This window comes from Sciurus vulgaris (genome assembly GCF_902686455.1).
Source record: "Sciurus vulgaris genome assembly, chromosome: 1".
Classification (NCBI taxonomy): Eukaryota; Metazoa; Chordata; class Mammalia; order Rodentia; family Sciuridae; genus Sciurus; species Sciurus vulgaris.
In genome coordinates, this window is record NC_136461.1 from 13763574 (window position 1) to 13789078 (window position 25505).

Genomic DNA, 25505 nt, shown 5'->3' on the forward strand with positions numbered 1-25505 from the left:
TTGGGTCAAGAGTTTTTGTTGTTGTTGTTGTTGCTGATTCTTTGGGATTTTCTACATACAGAATAATGCCATCTTCAGAAAAAGACTAGTTTTTTTCTTCCCAACCAATATATCTTTTATTTCATCTTCTTGCCTTATTGCATGTATTAGAACTCTTGGTACGACCTTGAATAAGAATGTGAGAAGAGACATTCTTGTCTTGTTTCAATCTTAACAGGATAACATCTAATTTCTCACCATTAAGTACAATGTTAGATTTTTTTGGTGGATAGTCTTTATCAAGTTGAGAAAGTCCCTTTTAATCCTAGTTTGAGGAGAGTTTTTATCACAAAGGATGCTGAATTTTGTCAAGTGTTTTTCTGCAGCTACTGTGCAGATTTTTCTTCTTTAGCCTGTGGATCCCATGGGATGCTCTGTCCAGGAAACAAACTGCCTGTTGTCCTCTGCTGCCATCCCACAATAAACACAGAAGATTTCTGTGACCTCAGAAGGTGTGTATTGTTTAGATGTGAGGTGTCCCCTCCACCCCAAAGCTCATGTGTGAAACAATGTAAGAAAGTTTAGAGGTGAAATGATTGGGTTTTGAAGCCTTAACCTAACCTGATAGGGATTAACCAGGTGGTAATGGTAGGCAGTAGGGTGTAACTGGAGAAGGTAGGTCACTGGGGTGTGTCCCGACCCGCAGGACTGCAACGGGAACCTGGAGGGGGGAGCAGGGATTGGGAGAGACAAGAGACACGAGAAATGGAGACAAGACAAAAGCCTGATCAAGTCTCCGTTTATTAGGGGAATAAACCCAGTTAATATAAAGTACAAAAGCCAATCAGGGGAAAGTGCGCGAAGGCAAGATTAGTCCCTGCGCCAGAACTCCAATAAAGAAGTGTACTTGGCCAGTCATGAAGCACCACGCAATCTAGTCTGATGCACCTGGTATTGTCTGACAGTTACGTGTGCAGGAGAGGCATGCCCGCCAGCATCTGGCAGGCGCCCTCTTAGCTCAATATGTGCCGAGGTGGGGCGTGGCCTGCCGGCTCCGGAGGGGATGTGCCTTTGGGGTACCTATTTGTTGCTGGTGAGTGGAGCTCTCCCTCTGCTCCCTGTGTGCTGGGTCCTGAGCCACTTTCCTCCTCCGCATCTTTCTACCTTGATGTTCAGCCTCACCTCAGGCCCAGAGCAACGGAGCTGACCGTCCATAGACTGAGACCTCTGAAACCGTGAGTTATGTTCTTCTTTTCAGGTCTTTGGGTCATAGAGGAGAAAAGTCCGACTGAAACAGAAGGCATGAGATTTCTCCCCACTTGGGAGTAAGTAACCATTTTGCAGCAGACACCAGCTGGATGTCCTCCAAGTCAACTCAGTCCTGAGACCATCTACCTGAAGACAGCCTTAGGTCCAACAGGTTGAAGGCTGAGTCCCAAGACTATTCTCATGTCTCTCGTACTGCACACTTTTTAGGTGCCAGTCTTAAATCCCAGGTTGTATTAACTGTATGTCTGACTGAGTACAAACCAGGATTCCCACCACCCCCTCCTTGGGTTCAACTAATTTGCTTGAGCAGCTCACATAACTCAGGGAAATGTTTGTTTTTTTTTTTTTTAATTTTTTTTATTGTAAACAAATGGGATACATGTTGTTTCTCTGTTTGTACATGTCATAAAGGCATACCATTTGTGTAATCATAAATTTACATAGAGCAATGTTGTTTCATTCATTCTGTTATTTTTCCCTTCCCCCCACCCCTCTTTTCCCTCTATACAGTGCTTCCTTCCTACATACTTGCCACCCTCCCTAACCCTAACTCTAACCCTAACACTAACCCTTCCCTCCCCCCCATTATGTGTCATCATCCACTTATTAGCGATATCATTCGTCCTTTGGCTTTTTGAGATTGGCTTATCTCACTTAGCATGATATTCTCCAATTGTATCCATTTGCCTGCAAATGTCATAATTTTATCATTCTTTATGGCTGAGTAATATTCCGTTGTATATATATACCACAGTTTCTTTATCCACTCATCAATTGAAGGGCATCTAGGTTGGTTCCACAGTCTGGCTATTGTGAATTGAGCAGCTATGAACATTGATGTGGCTGTATCTCTGTAGTATGCTGATTTTAAGTCCTTTGGGTATAGGCCAAGGAGTGGGATAGCTGGATCAAATGGAGGGTCTATTCCAAGTTTTCTAAGGAATCTCCACACTGCTTTCCAGAGTGGCTGCACTAATTTGCAGCCCCACCAGCAATGTATGAGTGTACCTTTCTCCCCACATCCTCGCCAACACCTGTTGTTGCTTGTATTCTTGATAATCACCATTCTAATTGGGGTGAGATGGAATCTTAGGGTGGTTTTGATTTGCATTTCTCTTATTACTAGAGATGTTGAACATTTTTCCATATGTTTGTTGATTGCTTGTAGATCTTCTTCTGTGAAGTGTCTATTCATTTCCTTAGTCCATTTGTCCACTGGATTATTTGAATTCTTGGAGTAGAGTTTTTTGAGTTCTTTATAGATTCTGGAGATTAGTGCTCTATCTGAAGTATGATTGGCAAAGATATTCTTCCACTCTGTAGGCTCTTTCTTCACATTGCTGATAGTTTCCTTTGCTGAGAGAAAGCTTTTTAGTTTGAATCTATCCCAGTTATTGATTCTTGCTTTTATTTCTTGTGCTATGGGAGTCCTGTTGAGGAAGTCTGGTCTTAAGCCGACATGTTGAAGATCTGGACCTACTTTTTCTTCTATAATCTGCAGGGTCTCTGGTCTGATTTCGAGGTCCTTAATCCATTTTGAGTTTAGTTTCGTGCATGGTGAGAGATATGGGTTTAGTTTCATTCTGTTGCATATGGATTTCCAATTCTCCCAGCACCATTTGTTGAAGAGGCTATCTTTTCTCCATTGCATATTTTTGGCCCCTTTGTCTAGTATGAGAAAATTGTATTTATTTGGGTTTGTGTCCGTGTCCTCTATTCTGTACCATTGATCTACCTTTCTATTTTGGTACCAATACCATGCTGTTTTTGTTACTATTGCTTTGTAGTAGAGTTGAAGATCTGGTATTGCGATACCCCCTGTTTCACTCTTCCTCCTAAGGATTGCTTTAGCTATTCTGGGTTTCTTATTCTTCCAGATGAATTTCATAATTGCTTGCTCTATTTCTGTAAAGTATGTCATTGGGATTTTAATTGGAATTGCATTGAATTTGTATAGCACTTTAGGTAGTATGGCCATTTTGACAATATTAATTCTTCCTATCCAAGAACATGGAAGATCTTTCCATCTTCTAAGGTGTTCTTTAATTTCTTTCTTTAGTGTTGTATAGTTCTCATTGTAGAGGTCTTTCACCTCTCTTGTGAGATTGATTCCCAAGTATTTTATCTTTTTCGAGGTTATTGTGAATGGGGTAGTTTTCCTAATTTTTCTTTCTGAAGATTCATCACTTATGTATAAAAATGCATTGGATTTATGGCCTTGATCTTGTAACCTGCTACTTTACTGAATTCACTTACATGAGTTCTAAAAGTTTTCTGGTGGAATTTCCAGGTTCCTCTAAATATATAATCATGTCATCAGCGAACAGGGATCGTTTGAGTTCTTCTTTTCCAATTCGTATCCCTTTAATTTCTTTGGTTTGTCTAATTGCTCTGGCCAGAGTCTCAAGAGCGATGTTGAATAGAAGTGGTGAAAGAGGGCATCCCTGCCTTGTTCCAGTTTTTAGGGGGAATGCTTTCAGTTTTTCAACATTTAGAATGATATTAGCCATGGGCTTAGCATAAATGGCCTTTACAATGTTAAGGAATGTTCCCACTATCCCTATTTTTTCTAGTGTTTTGAGCATGAAGGGGTGCTGTATTTTATCAAATGCTTTTTCTGCATCTATTGAAATAATCATGTGATTCTTGACTTTAAGTCTGTTGATACGGTGAATTACGTTTATTGATTTCCTGATGTTGAACCAACCTTGCATCCCTGGGATGAAACCCACTTGATCATGGTGCACTATCTTTTTTGCGATTTGCTAAAATTTTGTTGAGAATTTTTGCATCAATGTTCATTAAGGATATTGGTCTGAAATTTTCTTTCCTTGATGAGTCTCTGTCTGGTTTAGGTATCAGTGTGATATTGGCTTCATAGAATGAGTTTGGGAGGGTTCCCTCCTCTTCTATTTTATGGAATACTTTGAGAAGTATTGGAATGAGCTCTTCTTTAAAGGTTTTGTAGAACTCGGCTGAGAACCCATCTGGTCCCGGACTTTTCTTTGTTGGTAAGCTTTTGATGACTTCTTCTATTTCAGTACTTGAAATTGGTCTATTTAAATTGTGTATGTCCTCCTCGTTCAGTTTAGGCAATTCATATGTCTCTAGAAACCTGTTGATGTCTTTGAAATTTTCTATTTTGTTGGAGTATAGATTTTCAAAATAGCTTCTGATTATGTTTTGTATTTCAATCCTGTCTGTTGTGATATTTCCTTGTTCATTCTGAATTTTAGTGATTTGGGTTTTCTCTCGTCTTCTCTTTGTTAGTGTGGCTAAAGGTTTATCAATTTTGTTTATTTTTTCGAAGAACCAACTATTTATTTTGTCAATTTTTTGTATTGTTTCTTTTGTTTCAATTTCATTGATTTCAGCTCTGAGTTTAACTATTTCCTGTCTTCTACTACATTTGGTGCTGGTCTGTTCTTCTTTTTCTATGGCTTTGAGCTGTAGTGTTAGGTCGTTTATTTGTTGAGTTTTACTTCTTTTATTAAATGTGCTCCATGAAATAATTTCCCTCTAAGTACTGCTTTCATAGTGTCCCAGAGATTTTGATATGATGTGTCTTTGTTCTCATTTACCTCTAAGAATTTTTTAATTTCCTTCCTAATATCTTCTGTTATCCATTCATCATATAATAGCATATTGTTTAATCTCCAGATGTTGGAATAGTTTCTGTGTTTTATTCTTTCATTTATTTCTAATTTCAATCCGTTATGATCTGATAGAATACATGGTAGTGTCTCTATCTTCTTGTATTTGCTAACATTAGCTTTGTGGCATAATATATGGTCTATTTTAGAGAAGGATCCATGTGCTGCTGAGAAGAAAGTGTGTTCGCTCTTGGTTGGATGGTATATTCTATAAATGTCCGTTAAGTCTAAATTATTGATTGTGTTATTGAGATCTATGGTTTCTTTGTTCAACTTTTGTCTGGAAGATCTGTCCAGTGGTGAGAGAGGCGTGTTAAAATCACCTAGTATTATTGTGTTATGGTCTATTTGGTTTCTGAAATTGAGAAGGATTTGTTTGACATACATAGATGAGCCACTATTTGGGGCATAGACACTTATGATTGTTATGTCTTGCTGATTTATGCTTCCCTTAAGCAGTATGAAATGACCTTCTTTATCCCTTCTGACTAACTTTGGCTTGAAGTCCACATTATCGGAAATGAGGATGGATATTCCAGCTTTTTTGCTGAGTCCATGTGCATGGTATGTTTTTCCCCATCCTTTCACCTTTAGTCTATGGGTATCTTTTTCTATGAGGTGAGTCTCTTGCAGGCAACATATTGTTGGATCTTTCTTTTTAATCCAATCTGCCAGTCTATGTCTTTTGATTGATGAATTCAGGCCATTAACATTCAGGGTTATTATTGAGATATGATTTGGTTTCTCGGTCATTTGGTTCATTTTTTAAATTTTATTTATTTATTTATTTGACACAACTTGGTTCCTCCTTTATTTGACAATTCCTTTAGGATAATTCCTCCGTTTGCTGATTTGCTTCTTTGTTTTTCATCTCTTCCTCATGGAATATTTTGCTGAGAATGTTCTGTAATGCTGGCTTTCTTTTTGTAAATTCTTTTAGCTTTTGTTTATCATGGAAGGATTTTATTTCATCGTCAAATTTGAAGGTAAGTTTTGCTGGGTATAAGATTCTTTTGGCATCCATTTTCTTTCAGGGCTTGAAAAATGTTGTTCCAGGCCCTTCTAGCTTTTAGGGTCTGGATTGAAAAATCTGCTGATATCCGTATTGGTTTCCCCCTGAATGTAATTTGGTTCTTTTCTCTCACAGCCTTTAAAATTCTGTCTTTATTTTGTATGTTAGGTATTTCCATAATAATGTGCCTTGGTGTGGGTCTGTTGTAATTTTGTGTATTTGGAGTCCTATAAGCCTCTTGAACTTGATTTTCCATTTCATTCTTCAGATTTGGGAAATTTTCTGATATTATTTCATTATAATTATTATGTATTATATTATTTCATCAATAGATTGTTCATTCCTTTGGTTTGTTTCTCTAAGCCTTCCTCAATCCCAATAATTCTTAAATTTGGCCTTTTCATGATATCCCATAGTTCTTGTAGATTCTGTTCATGATTTCTTACCATCTTCTCTGTTTGTTCAACTTTGTTTTCAAGGTTAAATGTTTTGTCTTCAATGTCTGAGGTTCTGTCTTCCAGGTGTTCTATCCTACTGGATATGCTTTCTATGGAGTTCTTAATTTGGTTTATTGTTTCCTTCATGTCAAGGATTTGTGTTTGGTTTTTTTTCAATATCTCTAACTCTTTATTGAAATGATCTTTTGCTTCCTGTATTTGCTCTTTTAACTGTCGATTAGTGCGATCATTTAATGCCTGCATTTGCTCTTTCATCTCATCATTTACTTCCCTGATCATTTTAATTATGTACATTCTGAACTCCTTTTCTGTCATTTCTTCTGCCATGCTGTCATTGGGTTTTATTGATGTAACATTTAGATTTGTTTGCAGCATTTTCTTTCCTTGTTTTCTCATGTTGTTCAGGTATCAGTGGACCGCTGAGATATTGCAGATTTCCTCTATTGACTTACAATGTCCCTGAAGATTTCTATATATATCCCCTCTTAGCCTTCAGTAGGCTGAAGTCTTGGAGGAAGTTGATAATGCAGTGCTCCACAAGGAAGCTGCCTCTCTAGGAGTGGTGGCCTTCAGGTGGGGTATATTTCCTGCTAGTGGGCAGAGGTGCCTCCACTTGTTGACCAATGGTCATCCAAAGGGGAACTAGGCTGCAGGCTGAGGCAAGGCCTGTTTGGGCCTGAGTCTCTGGTTTTACCGTCCTTGTGCGAAAACCTCACCCGGCAGGGAAGACTCACCCGGTGGAGAGGTCTCGCTGGTCAGTTCCCTCCTAGAGGTTCCCCTCAATTTACAGCTACCGCCTGGGCTGGGCTGCCTTCCTCTGCAAAGTTCCCAGGGGCCCGGCCCCACCTCCTGGGTCTGGGAGCCTCACCCTTCACAGAAGAATCTCCTTAGGCTGCCCCTCCTCAGAGAATCAGCCCGCAGTCCTGGAACCTTCACTCTGCCCCTAAGCGTGTCTCTGTGCGGCTCTTCCACCAAAAAGCCTCCTAGATCCTGGGACCCTGCTCTGCACCTAATCGCCTGGCTATGCGGCCCCTCCTCTGAGCAGCCACCTGGGGCCCCGTACAATTGCTCTGAGTTCCAGAGACCGGCCACATGCCTCTTCCTCCAGACAGCCACCCAGTATTCCGGTGCAGTCACTAGGAGTCCAAGCAACTCACTGTGTGCCTCCTCCTCCCACCAACCGCCCGTAGCCCTGGGCAATCTATCACTCCGAGTCGAAATGAAATGACCCTCCCCGTTCCTCCTCCACCTCCAGGTAACCCCCCGGGTGTTCAGGAGCAGTCGCTCTGAGTGGCTCTGAATCCACGTGACCCGCTGCACGCGTCCTCTGGGCAACTGCCTGGAGCTCTGGTGCGGTCACTCGAGACCAAGCAACCCACCGCGCTCCTCCTCCAGGCAGCCCCCCTGTGTTCAGGAGCTGTCACTTTAAGTCCAAACAACTCACCAATCGCCTCCTCCTCTGAGCAGACGCCTGGAGCTCTAATGCAGTCACTGCGAGTCCAAACGCCCTGCTGCGCTCCTCCTCCTCCTCCTCCTACTCCTCCGGGCAGGCCCCGGTGTTCAGAAGTGGTCTGAGTCCAAACAGCTCGCCACGCAGCCCCTCCTCTGGCAACCGCCTGTAGCTCTGGTGCAGTCACTTCGAATCCAAGGGCCATGCTCCTCCTCCTCCTCCTCAGGGCAGGCCCCAGTGTTCTGAGTCCACACAGCTCTCCTCGCCGCTCCTCCCCTGGGCAGCCGCCGGAGCCCCAGTGGTTGCTCCGAGTCCCAGCGCTGTGCTGAGCGGCCTCCTCTCCGACGCTCCCAGTTGTCCGAGTTCACTGCTTCAGCGGGGGGAGGGGCGTCTCGCCGGCAGCTCTACTTCACAAAGTTCCCTGCGTTCCGGGACCACTGTCCCATCCGGGACGCCTCCCCAACGGGAAAGACCCACCCGGCTGCTTTGAGTTGGTCCCAAGTCTCTCAATATCTCCTCTTTTGAATCCTGAGTCCTGGAGCAACATGAAATGCAGCCACCCTCTAGGCCGCCATCTTGAAACCTCCAGGGAAATGTTTATACATAGAATATACAAAAACTACAGGTAAAGAGATGCCTAGGTCAAGGCATTGGGGAACAGCGTGGGGCTTCCATACCCTTTTGGGAGTGCCATCCTCTGGGAACCTCAGTGTGTTCCGCTATCCAGAGGTCACACATAGGCATGACGGACAACTGTGTTCATGTGTGATTGGACCCAGGTCAAGGCCTGTCTGCTTCACTGTCTTTCTCAACCTCTCTGTGCACTACTCCTTCCTCCATGGCATGGGGCCGGACCCCTCTGGAATGAGGAGGAACTTTTGACCTCCTATCTGATAAGGGTAGGTCCAAGAATTTCCTTATGGCCAGCTCCAAGATAGAAAGGCAAGGGAACACGAGAGCTTCTACAACCTATCCTGGGCAAGAGGAATTCTAGTTTCTGTGGCCTGCTCTGGGGAGCAAGTTATGAGCCGAGAACTATGTATAAAAACGACATTATGTGTATATACATATATATAATATTACAAATACACTAATTTATTTTAAAATATTGACTCAGCTTTTTATATCTGGCATATACCCACTTGATTGTGAGGTGTAATTCTTTTTAGGTATTACTGTATTTGATTTGCTAATATTTTGTTAGGTATTTTTTCCACTATGTTCACAAGTGATGTTGGCTTATAATGTTCATTTTTGCAATGTCTTTGTATTAGGGTAATTCTGGTCTCAGAATGAGGTTGGGAGTATTCCCTCTGCTTCTGCCTTCTGAAAGACATTGTAGAGATGGGTATAATTTCTTTTTTGAAACATTTGATTGAATTTACCAGTAAAACCATCTAGGTCTGATGGCTTCTGTTGGAAGATTATTTGCTATTAATTCAGTAGATATTGACCTATTAAAATTATATGCTTTGTGTGAGTTTTTGCAGATTGTGTCTTTTAAGGAATTGTTTCATTTCATCTAGACTCTCAAATTTGGGGGTATGGATTTACTCGTACTATTCCTTTAGATCCCTTTAATGTCCAGATCTGTAGTGATGGCCCCTATATGATATCAGTGACACGTGTATTCTATCTTTCTGTCTTAGCTGTCTGGCTAGTGAATTATTGATTTTGTTTATCTTTTCAAAGAACTAGCTTCGGGGATCATTGCTTTTCTCTGTTGATGTCTTCTTTTCCACTTCATTGATTTTTTTTTCCTTAATTTTTTCTATTCCTGTCCCTTACTTTGGATTTAACTTTACCTTCTTTGTCTTGTTTCCTAAGGCAAAGCCTAGCTTATTGATTTTAGAGTTTTCTTCTTTTCTGATGAATGCTTTCAATGTTATAAATTTCCCTTTAAGCACTGTTTTCATAGCATCTCATAAATTTTGATAAGTTTTATTTTCACTTAGTTTAAGATACTTTAAAATTTCTCTTGAGACATGTTATTTAGAAGTGTGCTGGTAGTCCTCCAATTATTTCGAGATTTTTCTAGCCAACGAGCTTCGTGTTACTGACTTCTAGTTTATCCCATTGTGGTCTGAGGGCAGGCTGTGTGTGGTCTGTGTTCTTTTCAATTTGTTTAGGTGTGTTTTATGTCCCAGGATGTGATCTATCTTGAGGAGCACTCCTTGTGAGTTTGAGAAGAATGTGCCGTCTGCTGTTTTGGGGTGAAGTAGTCTATACATGTCATTTAGATCCTGTTGATTTATGTGGTGTCATCTAGTTCAACCACAGCTATATCAATTTTCTGTACATTTTCTGCTGATTCTGTCCATTACTGAGAGAAGAGTAAGTCTTCAACTACAATAATATATTCATCCATTTCTCCCAACAATTCTATCAGTTTGTGCCTTGCACATTTTGATGTTACTGTTAGTGCATACACATTAAGGATTGTCAAGGGTTATTAAGGAACCGACCCTTTGTTGTTATGTAAATGCCCTTCTTTGTCCCTGATAACTTTCCTTGCTCTGAAGTCTATTTTATCTGAAATTACTGTAACCACGCCTCTTTCTTTCAATTAGTGTCAGAATGATATATCTTTCTCCATTCCTTTGCTTTGAATTCATATGTCTAATAAAGTGGGGTTCCTGCAGACAGTATGCCTGATCATTTTTGGAGCTAAGTTGATGAATGAGATTCAGGTTCCGTAAATAAGACACCATTATATGAGGCTTGAATTTGGAACTGAATTTAGTGGCAGAGAAAATCAGGATTGCCTGAATCTGTTTTGAGGGGGCACTGCATGTCAGAGGTGCTGAATTTTGGAGCCATAGCAACTTTTTGGTTGACAAGCGCATTAAACTTCTGATAGGGATTAACTGGGCAGGGAGCCTTTGGCTGGAGGAGGTGGGTCCCTGGAGGGGCGCCTCTGGGGTATATATTTTGTCCTGTTGAGGAGCCTGCGCGCGCTCTCTCTCTCTCTCTCTCTACTTCTTGATGTGATGTCCTGAGCCACTTTCTTCTGCCATGATATTCTGCCTCACCTGAAGCCCCAGGGAGTGGAACTGGCCTTCTGTGACCTGAGACCTCTGAAACCATGAGCCCCCAAATAAACTGTTCCTCCTCTAAAATTATTCTTGCCAGAGCAGTGAAATAGCTGACCGAAACAGGCCTGGATTCCCACGAGGATTCCGTAGGAGGTGCGTACCTTCCATAGATGTTCGTCTTCTTACATGGAACCCTGGCTGACGCCCTAGGGGACGTTTTGGGGGCGTCCTAGGCAGGGGCAGCTGACAGTATTATAGGACACACAAGGAGCAGCAGGCTGTTGCTGGAGGAAGTGGGAGAAGGCCAGCTGGTGGGAGTCCAGAAGGGAAGCGTGGAGGGAGGGCGTGCTGGGGTCGAATTGCCACAGGCCTCTGGTCTTCTTGGCTCAACCAATGACACTGTGACTCCTTGCTTTAAAAGCTGGAGTGTCAGGGGTCAGCCTCTATCCTCAGGTTTAAGCTGGATGTGAGGACAGCCTGCTTCTGGGGAATGATTTCAAGCCCCAGAGGCCAGTGTTGGTATGACCTCTAGGAAGCCGCCCACAGCGCATGTGGGGCTCAGTGGAGCAATCTCAGCACAGCGGACGGCTGGGCTGGGCGGCCCGCTGTGGATCCCAGCCTGGCGATCCAGGCCTCCGTGCCAGGCTGACTGCCTCTCTCCACCACTCTGGCCTCTCTCTGGGATTTGACACAGGAGCACCATAAATTCACCTCTTCTTCATTTCCAGAGAGCAAAGTCCATTCTCACCCCACTCCATTCAAAACAAGTGACTCAGGATGGCCATCTCTTGCCACTCACCCTGGCCTGGCTGCCCCACTCAGCACGATTCTGAATGTGAGCTTCTCCTTTGTGCTCGAAATGAACAGGGCCCAGGAGAATCCTTCTCTCCACATGTCTTACTCCAAGACCAGCCCCAGGGATAAGCCACCTCCAGCCCTTCCTTCAGCACGTCAGTCCCCTGCTTCTTTGCTGGGCTCTGCAGATGTGAGTGTCCAATCTGAGCCTCAGGCAAGGAGCTCTGCAAAGCCTGGGGACTCTCCAAGCACAGAGGCTGCGTATGCCCCTTCAGACTGAAGCATGAACAGGCCCTGGTCTTTCCCAGCAGACGGCGGATTCCCTGCCTCTCACTGTCCTCTATCTCCCCAGCTAACGTTCTAAGAAGGCGTCAGAAATTCGTCCTTCAAGTCAAACCGGATGGAGCAGCGTTTCAGTGCACTGAAGGTAAACAGGGAGATCCTCTGAGGTGAAAATCTCTGGTGGCCTTAGAGGGTCAAGGAGAGTCCTCCTTCTCTTCTGAGATGAAATCCCAGACAGGCCCTGGCACAAGGTGAGATGGTCAGCCTCTGTCTTTCTCGGTCCCTGGCACACAGCACAGGCCTGTTGAGTGGAAGGCTGCCCTCGGTGCGCGTGGAGTGACTGAAGGAACGGCAAGCCTGAGGACAGGCCCCATTCCAGACTCCAGGCAGACGGGGGCTCGCTGAGGCCTAGGCCCACCCGGGAGCGGTACTGAGCTGCTGGTCAGCGTCACAACTAGCACACCACCAGACTGAACTGCAGTCCAAAGCTTCTAGAGCCCAGGCCTGCCGCTGAGAAGGGCCAGGGACAGTTCTGAGATGCCCTCACTCTTGGCTTCTGCAGGACGTGGACTTATTACATCGCACCAGTTCCGTTTCCTCATAGCACAGAGGCGCTGTGGTCAGGGCCGGCTGTCCATTCAGGCATTTCTTTGACTTTCTGAGTCTGAATCCTTTGGTCCCAGGGGGCAGCTAGAAACCTCTCCAGCCAGACGTGCCCAGGCACCCTGAGGTCAAGGCATCGGGCTTAGAGGTGTGGGGAGAGGTGGGTTCTGTCTTTGCTGAGCACTCGGTCTGCCCACCCTGGAATGCAAGCCTTCCCTGGCTTTGAGGCTGAAGCAGGCATTTGGAAGGCTGGGGCCTTGTGTGGCCTCTGCTCTCCCGTCCGAAGATGAACACGGGGCTGGGAGGAGAAGCAGCTGGAAACTGGAAACCCTCTTCCTGGAACAGCAAGAGCCAGACCCTGCTGGGAAGGAACGTGCCCAGGCAGACAGCGCAGAGCCCACCACTGGAAGGGTCCTTGCTCTGATTTGGATCTGGTTTGTCCCCTAAGGCTTCCTGTGTTGGAAGCTGGGTCCCCAGGGTGGCAATATCAGGAGGTGGCAGGAGCTTTAAGAGGAGGGCCCTACTGGGAGTTGGGGCACTGAGGGTGCTGCCTTCAGAAGGGATTTCAGTAGTTCTTGCTTCCATTGTTGTCACGTGATCTCTCTCTTACACAGGCTCCCACTGTGGCACTGCCTACAGTGATGGGGTGCAGACAGGAAGGCCATCGCCAGCGTCAGGACAATGTTGTTTGATTTCCAGCTTCCAAAGCTCTGAGCTAAATAAACCTCTTTTCTTTATAAAGTACCCAACCTCAGGTATTTTGTTTTCGGTGGAAAACAGACCAAAGCCCTTACTGAGGGTGAAGCTCAGTCATCTTATTTTACAGATGAAGAAACCGAGTCTCAGAGAGCTCACGGCAGAACTGAGCCTCCAGTCCTCTCTAAGCCTTTCCACTATGCCATAGCTAGATGGGAGTATGACCTTTGTAAAACACCTCCCTCTCCTCTCCCCATGTCTGCCACCTGCTTGTGACACTCTTTCAAGTAAACAAAGTGTCCTTACTAACCCCAGAGTAGCCCTTGTCTGGGCAACCCCAGAAGTGACCTTCACGGCCTCTGGAATGAGATGGGCACTCAATCTGTACAAACACAATTCTGTAGTGGCCTATTGTCTGCCCTGGAGTACAGGGACCCTGTTGACAAGCTGCAGTCAGACACACGAACTTCCAGTCTCAGCTGACTTGTTTAATTGAACAATAAGTTTTTACGCCTTTGGAAGCCGAGAGTGAACGTGATTCAGGAAGAAAATCAGTGAAAGCAGCTGTCCTAGGTGGATTTCAGTATTGTCGTGAAATTGGATGTTTCTCTCTTCCTTATTTATTGAGCATATTGGAGGGTGGAGACTGATTCTCTGTTCGTGTTTGACCGTGTGCTCGCCTGACCTCCTGCTCTAAGTGTGGCCTGTAGTCCAGCAGTGTTGGGATGACCAGGGGGCCGGTTAGGAAGGGAGAGTCTTGGTTTTTACCAGCCCTAGTAGATCAACTCTGTGTCTTAGCAAGATCCCCACGTGATTATTAGGCACCGTAAAATTTGGGAGGCACTGCCCAGGAACACCGAGGCACGTCAGACTCAACATAGGCCCTGAACAAAGGATGAAAATAAAGGCTCGACATGCCTGTGTTGTGATCAAGGATGTGGGCAGCCTGGTCAGTGGCAGAGCCTTTGCCTAGCATGCTTGGGCTCTGGGTTTGATCCACAGCACCGTAGAAATAAAAAACAAAAAAGTAGGCATTCATTTAAAGGCATTAATTGCAATGAATCTTTTTAATGGACAGACTGAAGTGATCAGTAAATGACTAAATAATATCTTGTTTATTTTTATGGTTTAACTATACGTAACAGCAGGATCCATGACATCCTAACCACACGTGTGTCACATAATTTGATGTCACTCCCCAGCACCTTCTCTCTCCCTCCCCTAATTCACTGCATATTTTAGTTTACCGAGTGCTGTCACATTCCACTGGTTTTTATAATGGTTTCAGATTGACATAGGAAGGGCACAGAATCCCCGTGCCCCAACACATACACAGTCTCCCCTATTAGCATCTAGCATTCGCGTGGTGCATTTGTTACCATTAATGAATGAATGTTCATACTTCGTTATTAACTGAAGTCCCCAGTTGACTTTAAGGTTCAGTTTGTGTTGTACAGGCCTGCAGGTTTCGACAGAAGCATGCTGTCACGTAGCGTACATACAGTACGGAGTGGCTTTACTGCTCAGTAAGTCCCCTCGCTCCATCTCACTGTCCTGTTTCCCTAACGCCCTGACAGCCCCTGGTCTTACCACTGCCTCTGTGGCTTTGCTTATTCCAAAATGTCATCTACTGAGAATCATACAGTAGGTGACCCTTTCAGATTGACTTCCTTTATGCTCTTAAGCTTACTCCATGGTCAGACACACAGTGGTGCACACCTGTAATCCCCCAACTTGGGAGGATGAGGAAGATCCCAAGTCCAAGACCAGCCTCTGCAACTTAGCAAGGCCCTAAGCCACTCAGCGAGACCCTGTCCTGTCTCAAAATAAAAAATGAAAAGGGCCAGGGATGTGGCTCAGTGCTAAAATGCCTCTGGGTTCCAAGACCAAAAGTTTCCTCCAGTTTTGGAGACCTGCCAGCTCGTGTATTTTAATCTCTGAAAACATCCCCTTGTGAGGGATGCACCACCCTTTCTTCATTGAAGAACATCTTGGTTGCTTCCAGTTTGGGGCAGTTATGAATAAAGATGCTGAACGCATCCGTATGGAGATTTTTGTGTCCCTCCAAGTTTTTATCTCCACTGGGAAAATAATCAGGAGCGCAGTGGCTGACGTGGTAAGACTGTGTTTACCTTTGTGAAATGCTGCCGACCGTCTCCCCTGTGGCTACACCACGTTTAGTTTCCACCAGCGACCACGAGGCCTTCCTCCCTGAGCCTCGACATCCTCGTGGGCACTCAGGTCAGCCTTGTGGATTTGAGCTCCTCTAACGGGCTGTCTCTTGAATCTGTGGTTCCCTAATGACACAGGCATCGAGCGTCCATCATCCGTATGTCTTCTTTGGTGAATGATCTACCAGACCTTTGGTGCATTTTTAAATGGGTTGTTTGTTTCCTTGTGGAGTTTACAAGCACGTTGTGTTTTAGACACAGTCCTTTGTTATCTATAGGCTTCGCAAACATTTTCTCTTCGTCTGTGACTTGTGTCTTTTTACAAAACAGAATTTTTAAATTTTAATAAAGTCCCATTTAGCCATCCTGACCCAGCGCCCTTTTCGGTGGTGTCAGGTTGGTGGCTTGACGTCAGCCATATTGGGAGGGTTTACATGATGGAAATCGACTCTGTCAGTCAGGGACTTTCGCCTCCCTGACAAGGTCTGGTTGGTGAACATCTGTCAGCAACCACACTGCTAACCTACTGCGTCTCCCCAGTTGGTCGATTTAATTCTAGTTATGACCTCTATTTATTGGTACCAGGGATTGAACCCAGGGGTACTTTACCACTGAGCTGTATCCCCAGCCCTTTTTTATTTTTATTTTTTAAATTTGAGACAGGGTCTCACTAAGTTGCTGAGGCTGGTCTTGAACTTGGGATCCTCCTGTCTCAGCCTTCTGAGTCACTAGTCTTCCAGGAGTGAGCCACAGAACTTGGCTAATTATGACTTTTTCAGACACCGAAGTTTTTTGTTTTGTTTACATATGTGAGATATTGATGTTTTATTTTTCTTTTAATTTAATTGTTCTAACTTTTCACATTTCCCCCACTAATATAGAAGGTATGGATATCTATCATTTAGATTGTGGTAGAAATTCCTAAATAATACAAATTGCTGTTACATTTCTCAATTTTTTACTGTGCTATTTGCATAAATTACTTTTCTATTAATGATTAAACAATATTTGGATTATCGATATAATTTTATCAAAATTATTATTTGAGAAATAAAAACCAATTTGTACCCAAATTAATAATTGCACATAATTTAATTAAATCAACACAATAAGGGAGACAATAATCTTTTATAACTTCAGGAAATGGACTTTTAAAAAATATCCAAAATCACTCATAAATATAACTAATAATTATATTTTGTGAATTTTTCAGAATTTGAAGAATGAAATGAAAATTGATAATGACAGTAACTTTGTATTTTGCTTACGACAAGCTTATAAAAGTGCCTGTTGTATAACAGACACTTAATAAATGTCTATTGAAATAATGAACGAATTATGGTCAAGAATAAGACACAAATACCTGCCATCCAACTGACAGCTTAGCCACTGGAATAAGATTAAAAAAAAAAAAAAATAGGTAGGAGAGGGGAAAAGACAAAATAATTATTTGCAGATGCTATTATTTCTTTGTGGAAAATCTGAAGGACAATTATCAGAATAAACCAGTAAGAGAATTTGATGGGGTGATGAACGTAAGAGCAATAAGCCAACATCAAAGGCATCCCTGTGTACCACCAATAACTCATTAGAAAATGTAACGGGGGAAACTGCCATTCACACAAAGAACACAAACTGTAGAATTCCTAGAAGAAAATCTGAAAATCTTTGTGAAGAAAAATCTTAAAACTTCCCTGAAAGAAAAATTTAAGAAGAAATAGGGAGGAAGAGCAAGGTGCATTCCAAGTTGTCAGGTCTATGTATCATCAGGTGACCTAAACAATTCACTGCGATTCCCATAAAAAATTCCATGAAACTTGAAAACCTGATTCTAAAATCTACAGGGAAGAGTAAAGGTTTAAGAATAACCAGAATATTTCTGAAGAAGAAGAAAGAAGAACTCTCTTTAGTATATGTGAAGATTTTTTAAATGATAGTAATTAAACAGAATGATATTAGGGCAGGTATAGAAAAATAGATAAAGCAATGTGAAGAAAGCCCAGAAAATAGATCAACAATGGGTGGGAGCTTACGTGATAGATGATGTACTAACATGAGAGGCCAGGGGCAGGGGAATGGCTCAGCGGGACAGCATTTGCCCAGCGTGGGTGAGGCAGCACTGCAAAATTAATTAGTTAATTAATTTTTAAAATAGGAAAGTTTGCACTGCTCAACAACAACAATAAATACTGGCATAACTGACCTTCCCTATAGTGAAACAAAATTAACTTTCAGCCTCACACCACACACAAAAATAAACTCCATATGGATTCAAGGATGAAAGTCTTAAATGTCAGAACCTAAAAATCTAGAGCTAATAGGAGAAAATTCCAGAAGAATATCTTCATGGTGTCATAGTTAGGAAGAACTTTTTAAACAAGACACTGAAAGTAGATTGGTAACTTCTTTGACATCAAAGTTGAAAGCTTCTAGACTCCTAAAGATGCCATAAACAAAGTTGAAAGGCAACTGGTGCATGCAGAGAATATGTGTGCAATATGTAGAGGGAGAGACTGTGGTCTTGCCCCCCAGTTTCCTGCTTCCCAGAGGCAGTACCTTCTGGAACCTGGGAGCATCCTCTGCAACCTCCCCTCCCATAGAACAGAGTAGGGAAGGACCAGGACACAGGTGAGGGCAAATGGGTCCAGAATTAGCACAGGTGTAAACAGGCTGCTCATTAAGGGTGAAGTCCGATGTTTGGCAGCACCTGCGAAAATGCTCAGCCGCAGTAACAGCCGGGGAAAGCCAGTGCAAACCACCATGCGCTCTCATGCTCATCAGATGGGGAACAGGGACAAATGTGACCCTGTCCAGTGCTGGCTGGGGGTGGAAATGGGTCCATCCTTGGAGAAGAGCCTTCCAGGAATGACTTGACGGTTGAAAATCTGTCCGCACCCCTTCTGACCTAGGAGGCATCCCTGTTAAAAACGCTTATCCTGATAACCACCAGGAAGAACAGACAAGTTCAAGTTGCAGAATATTCTGCAAGAGAATGGCCTGGATTCACCAGTGTCACTGTCAAAAAAAAAAAAAAAAAAAAAAAATGAAGAAAGAACTTTCCACATTAAAGGAAACTAAAGAATTACGAAATTAAATCCACAAGACGCTAATTTAAAAAAACTATAAATAAATAGAAGGAAGATCAGTGGAGAAGAGGAAAGGGAACAGTGGGGTTCAGGGAAGGGGAAGTACTGGGGACTGAACAGAGCAAAGTCTATTCCTTGCTTGTATAATTACGTCAAATGACCCTAAAATCACGTACAACTAAAATGAACTAATAGAAAAAATAACACTTAAAAATTTTTAAAAATAAGAAATAATTACAGATAAATGGAATGTCTGGTGTTTATTTGAATTCTAGAATGGGGGAAAGCAAACAAATTATTGATAAAGGACATTAGATAACAGAAAAAAGGGATAGACATGTTGAATGTGTGGTTCATAACAGTACTGTATCAATGTTCAATTTCTTGAGTGTCATAATTATATTTGTTATGTAAAAATGCTTGGTCCTCAGATGATGTGTGTGCTGAGTTATTTAGGAAGAAAGTACGATTTACCTTCAAATGTCTGTGTTTGTGAGGGAAAAGTAAAGCAATTATGGCAAATGTTAACATTGGTGAACTTAAGTTTTGTAGTATGAATCTGGCAACTTTTCAGTAGATTTCAAAATTTTCAAAACAAAAATTTACAGAAAATGTTGAATATAACATTTCACTTTTTAATACATACCTTAGACTAAATCAGATCTATAAGTGTCAGTGTAGGTGCTGTGAATAAAGAAAATTGCCAATTGTTGAAACTGTCATTCCATGTTTGTAAAATAAATAGGAAACAATGTTATACATTGTTTATAGAATCATGTAGGTAATACACATCAACTTCACCCTCTGGTTATCTTGGGTCAGAAAAGGAGAGAAGACAGGAAGAGTAAGAGGGGCCTATGAGGAATGTCAACTTACATCTGTAAAACTTTAAATCTTCAACCCCCCCCCCCCGCAAAAAAAAGGAAAATAAAAACTTTTCTTAATAGTGGTTATCTGGGGTGAATTACAGAGGAGTTTCAGGTCTAACTGTACACATTTCTAGATGTGTTTTTAAGTCCCCTTCTTTCTGACCATGAGAAAGAAAATGATTGTGAGTTCAAGGCCAGCCTCAGCAACTCAGCAAGACCCTGTCTCTAAATAAAATACAAAAAGGGCTGGGATGCGGCTCAGTGGTTAAGTGTCCCTAGGTTCAATCCCTGGTACAAAAGAATAAAAAGTTTAGTATTTGTATTGTGTCAATGACGCTAATGAACTCGGAGCTGCCAATCTAAATAGACACAGAGGACTTGGAAGACCAGGGAAGCCTTGGTCAGCCCTGTGAGCTTGGGCATCTCTGGAAACAGCCCTCCTCCCTTGGAGTTTGTATCTATGACACCGGAGAGATCAGGTGTGACGCTCAGCACAGTGATTGGCACACGGGAAGCAATCGGTGTCAATTGCCACTCGTGGGTGCTCCTGCTGCTCTTGTTCCCAGCCAGCTCTGGCTGGGTAGGTGCCGCTCCACCTGCTCTGGGCTTCTCTCTCCTTCATTTCTGAGATGCTTTAGGTGGCTGGTCTGTGTGCGGTCTGCACAATGAAACTCTGAGCTCCTTAAAGGGAACGACTTCAATTTATGCATCTCTGATCCCCAGGCAGAGACTGGCACTCAGCTGGTACTCGGGAAATAATTTTTGCATGAATGGCCCAGCGCATTTCTGGCCAGCGGTCTCTGCTCCCAGAACTCACTTCCAGAAGCACCTTTGCTTCCCCTTTGGCTCCAGGAACTCCCATCTGTTTTCCTCCAGCCCAGGTCCTGGGACATCCCATCCCCAGCTCTGTGTTCAAGCTCCCGTCCTAGCCAAAGCATTCAGCAGGCTGTCCCCTCTGTAGGAAAGTTCTGAGCACAGGGCCGAGGTGGGGGTTGCTTGGGGCTGAAGGGATTAGCAAAGGCTTGTGATGTGGATAAGGCCGTGACCTGGATAGTTCAGGGTTCCCCCCGCCCCGCCACACACCGGAATGCTCTGGGTGGCTGCCCAGGCCCCTTTGGCAGGGGAGCCAGCACACCAGGCTGTTTTGCTAGACTTCCTGCATCTCTGAAGGCAGCCGAGGCTGAGCAGGGTGACCCTTGGGTTCTCCTCCCCGCTCCAGGCCGTCTTCAGCACCTGCTCCCATTCAGCCGGCGAGCTGCCTCCCTGTGATCCACAGCCTATGGATCCCAGTGTCCTGGCTGGAGACTGTCACCCTACCGGCCTCTGCCAGATGAGGCTGTGCATGGGGACAGGCCCCAGAAGCAGGATCTGAGACCAGGCCAAAGAGGTCAGTTATGACACAGGGGGACCACACAAGCTGGGGAGGAGCAGTCAGGGCCCCAGCTGGGGAGGGAGAGTCGGGAGCTGGCAGAGTCCACCCTGAAAGGGGCCCTGGGAGGGGTGGGCAGGCGGAGTCCCTGCCAGAGGATCCCTCCAGGCTGCTGGGTCCTTTGTCATCAATTTGTGAGACCCTAAGGTCTGGGGTAGTTCTTAAAGCCAGGCCACTCCTAAAGGGAAGACGGAGGCTGCCCAGAAGATCATTCCCGGAAGAGGGATCAAGCCAGGACAGGGTCACAGACAGGGTGAGGAGGACTGTGTTTATGTCAGTCTGAGGCCTTGACTGAATTTTTCTCTAACCCAAACCACAAGATAAAATTCCCCTTTGGAAAAAAGAACTGTCAGTGTCTATTTAGCATCCCTTAACTGTTGGGGACGCCGCCTGAGTGGCAGCCACTTTCGTGCACAAACAAAGGCACCCGGACATGGCGTGGTGCCCTCCTGGCCTTCCTTACCTCCAGTCCAGCCCTCCTCTCCCAAGGTTCCCTGACCCCGTCTCTGGAAGGCACTTAGCTCTGGGCTGTGTACACGTGAGCTTGGAGTCCCACCGATCAGGCTCAGCTCAGAACTTTGCCACTGCCCTGCTGTGTGATGTGGGGAGGCCAGTTCTTTGAATCGCTGGGTTCCAATCTGCAAGGTGCGTATTGTTAAAGGGGGAAATTACACAAATGTCACCTGATGGGCTTTGCTACTGTTGTTGCTGCTGCTGTTTTGATCCTAGGGTGGACCAGCAGTCCAGACAGAAAATGGCCCAGAATACTCTATATGGGCAGGTTGCATTTACAGTCAGAGAAAAGGAAGGGACCTCAGAGGGGAAACAGAGTTGTTTTATTGGTTCCAGCTTTGATCTGGTGTATTTGAATGTGGTTCGAATAGCTGGCTGCTTGTGATTGGCTGAGACTCAGCGTCTATAGGAGTGGGTGACTATTCTAAGCAGGTACCGTCTGTTTGCACAAGTTGGATTTCATTTCACTATGTACAGAGAACTCTTTGGACCAAACTAAGAAGTTGTTGGGCTAACAATTCAATTTAACAATACAATAATGCTATGTACCTGAGGATCTTTTTAAGGACAGGATAAGCCATTTAAAGGCATTAGCATCCCATCTGTGCTTAATAAGCGTTGGATGTTACTATCAGTCATTCAACCTTTTTCCTAGGACTCAGTCTGTGTCACATAGTATACCGGGTCCTTCTAGGGACGTCGACCGATGAGATGTCCTCGAGGGCTCGCAGGCCATTGTGTTCAGACACTGATTAACTTAGGCATCGCACTGGATCCTGGAGCAAAATTAAAGACACACCCCTAGCCGCACGCTGTTCCCACTCCGTGGGGGGACATTGCAGCACACTCCGAACGATGCTTCGATGAGGGAGAACACAGGGTGCTGGGGAGCCCGGCAGAGGGCACCCTCCCCTTCAGGGAGGATGCATGCACGAGAAGACTTTCTGGGAAAGAGAGACCAAGTGTCCTCATTTCTCCAACTCACAGGCAGTCTCGTGCCGCAGGGCCTTTGCTTCAACAACCTCACGGCTTTGTTTAAGTGTTACCTCCTCTGTAAGACCTTTCCTGGCCACCAGTGGCTGCTCTTCCCATCAACAGCCCTCCCTCTGACTGACTCTCTTTCTCTCTCTCTCCCCACCTGCCCATCTCTCTTCTCTGCCTTATTTTTCCCCATAGCATTTACCACAACGGGAGGGACTGAATTTTACTTATTCTCTTGTCTGTTTCTGCCTCTTTCCACTAGCATGCAAGGTCTGTTTTGTTCATGGCTGTACCCTGGTGTCTGAAATGGAGCTGGGCACATCTCGGTGCTCACTAGTGACTGGTGGATGCAAATGGTAAACCTAGGAAGAAGGGTAGAGGTTCAGTAAGAGGAGGGTCCCGAGGGAAGAACGGAGGGGCTCGAGGGGCGACAGAGAGGGGGAGGAAGATGGAAAGAGAGTGAGAAAGGAGAGAGAGAGAGAAGGTGGGGAGATGGAAGAGAGAGAGAGAGAGAGAGAGAGAGAGAAGGTGGGGAGATGGGGAGGGGGGAGAGGGACAGAGGGACAGAGGGGGGTCGGGAGAGAGAAAGAGAAAGAGGGAAAGAGAGAGGGAGAGAGAGCGGAGAGAGGGAGGGAGAGAGAGAGGGAGGGAGAGAGAGAGAGAGACTGGCGTGCTTGGGGACTGAGAGTTCCCATCAGCCTCTTCCCAGGAGCAGGTGGTAGAGAGGAAGGCTGGACAGGGCACCAGGGGTGGGGGACAGGGACCTCCAACCTGGGTGGGACATGCCATGTGCTGTCACGGATGTGATAAAGGCTGACCTGGGTACAAGGCGGTCTTGAGCTCTGCTGGGGAGGGGTCAGCACAGGCATCTGGAAAGAGGTGGTGCTCCTCCCAGGCCCAGGGAAAGAGCTCTTTTGGACTGTTCGAGAACAGGGCCATATACCTGTCACGGAATGTCAGGCCTGGCGGCACCTGTGGTTCACCCGGTCCATCTCCCACTTGACGCTGCTGCTGTTTGCAACATCTCTGAACATGACCCTGGTGTGAATAAAATGTTGGGGAGTGGGGGTGAGCCCAGAGGGTGGGTGCTCCCTCCAGGCCTGATGGAAAATGATAATTTTTCTTTTTAAAAATCTTGTAATTTATTTTTTAACATTTTCATAAACTAGCACCCAGACTCCCTGGTGGACGTAGCTGGCGGCCTGTGCTTTGGCAGGTCGCTTGTGCTTCCAATACCTGAACGAAGTTTCCTTTCTCTAAGAACTAGAGTGGGGGGGAGGTATCCCACTCCTCAGACCCCGCCCACCACACCTCATGTCTTTTCCTGAAAGTGGCAAATGACAAGTGCCGTCAGGGTACAGGTAACTCAACACCCGAGCCAGCTCATTCTGTTCCCGGGACACAGGAAGTTCCTCGGCTCAGGTCGAAATATTCTCCTCGGAGCATGTGTGCTGGTCTCAGCTCTGAGCTCTGGAGCCACGTGGAGGGACTCACTGTGTCGTTGGTCAACCATTAGGAGGACTGAGTTCAGGGACAGGCCACTAAGACCCCCTCCATGCAATGAAGCCCCTGTGATGCAGATTAGGCACCAGAAACCCACGTGGTCAAAGATCAGGATCAAGGCAAAGCCAAGCAGGCCCTGTGCCTGGGTGAAGCTGTTGCTCTGGGAACCCAGGGGCACATGGGATTGCCAGGTCTCTGAAGGAGAAACTGGAAATCTGGATCCGGCTAAGATTGCTTAACATTTATATACTGGCAACTAACTTCATTTAAAAGAAAGCGCCGTGTAGGCCAAGCCCAGCCTGCCCTAAGAGTGAACAGAGTCCTGGGTGGAAGGTTTGTCACCTCAATCCATTTCCACTCCTCCGGCACTTCCCAGACCGTGAGCTCCTTGGCCCAACCGGAACTCAGCTTCCACGTCTCAGTTCATCCGCTGGGAAATCACAGACACTTGGGTTGGATGTCTTGTGATGATCCTGACCATCCAGTGCCTGCTGGGTTCCCCCTCCGGGTAATGGAAGGAATGTGGATTGCGTGGCAGAGGGGTGAGGCTCTGATGCTGAGTCCTTTTCCTAGCCGCGTGACCTCGTGCAAGCTACCTACCGCCTGCCCTTTGGTTTCCTTACTGATAGAGTGGGAGTGTGACGCCTTGCAAGACTTTGTGAGGATTCTGGAACACAGCAGGGCTGAACTTGAACTTGCCTTGCACTTGGGCCCTGGAGGATGCTCACTGAATGCTGAGTTCTTCCTTCCTGAGCCATCGGCCTCAGAATCCCCTGCCATGGGAAGGGCCGGAGTGGACAGAGTGTGTGAGGAGATCTATAATGTTCCAGAGGCAGGCAAGGGCCCTGCAGGGGGATGTCATGGAAAAGCACCTGGCAGAGGAGACTCCAGGTGGACTTTCAGTGAGCCCTGGGTCTTCCTGTCCTAGGGGCCAGGGGTGTCTCAGCAGCTCAGGTTCTTGGGGCAAGAATGTCCAGGTTTCTCTGGCTGCCCTCAGTGGGACGCCAGGTCCTAGAGGAGCCTCATGTCCTAGACCCAGCCCGTGCCAAAGAATGAGCGAGTTTGTCAGATGCTGCTTCATTCCACAAGTTCTTCTCGAGGACCTATCATGGGTCAGCCATTGTTCTAGGTGTGGGGTCAGAGATGATCAGAGCAGAGTGCCACCCTCCAGAGTCTCTTGCTCTGCCAGGATGGAAGCAGTAGGAGGTGTTTGTAATCACTGAAGTGTAGACTGCTGAGAAAAGGGAACTGGGAGGGACTGGACTGGGAGGGAGACGGTGGATTGAGTTCTAAGGTCCCCAGGGGTCACTGAGCTGGAATACCAGGCAGCCATGCATCGGTTTCTAGAGGATGATAGTGGAGGTGTGAGTGGAAGCAGCCGGGTAAGCGTGGAGCTAGCCAGAGGAGCGATGCATGCACTCGGCACACTTTTCCTGAGCACCTACTATGCACCATGTGCTGGGGCACAGAGGGGCAGCAGACAGTGCTTAGTCCTTGTGGGGTTCTCAGTCACCTGAGGAAGCACTCTCTGCGGACGCGTCTTGTTGGATCATCACAATGACTGACTTCAGCTGGTTCGAGCAGTGTTCTAGTTTACAACGAGAAAACTGAGAGCAGAAGAGATCAAACAGCCAGCTCAGGGGACAGGGGTCTGAACCCAGGTCTGTGCCTGGAAGCTTGGGGTCCTCGACCTGGCTTGTGTTCCTGTTCCTGCCCAGTCC

At 45.5% G+C, this 25505-nt stretch overlaps 1 protein-coding gene across 4 annotated transcripts in view; it reads left to right on the top strand.

The window, feature by feature from the left end:
• Nucleotides 1-1237: 1237 nt before the first annotated feature.
• Nucleotides 1238-25505, top strand: part of PLA2G5 (phospholipase A2 group V) — a 35722-nt gene continuing 11454 nt past the window's right edge. Inside the window, exon 1 of one of the 4 annotated variants that reach the window (XM_079150724.1) lies at nucleotides 1238-1304. In XM_079150724.1, coding sequence (XP_079006850.1) covers nucleotides 1282-1304 — 23 coding nt within the window. In that variant the 5' untranslated portion in view covers nucleotides 1238-1281. Of the gene's footprint in view, nucleotides 1305-20533; nucleotides 20746-21258; nucleotides 21433-25505 lie in introns of those variants that run through there. The other 3 variants (XM_079150726.1, XM_079150728.1, XM_079150725.1) reach the window with 3 other exon arrangements.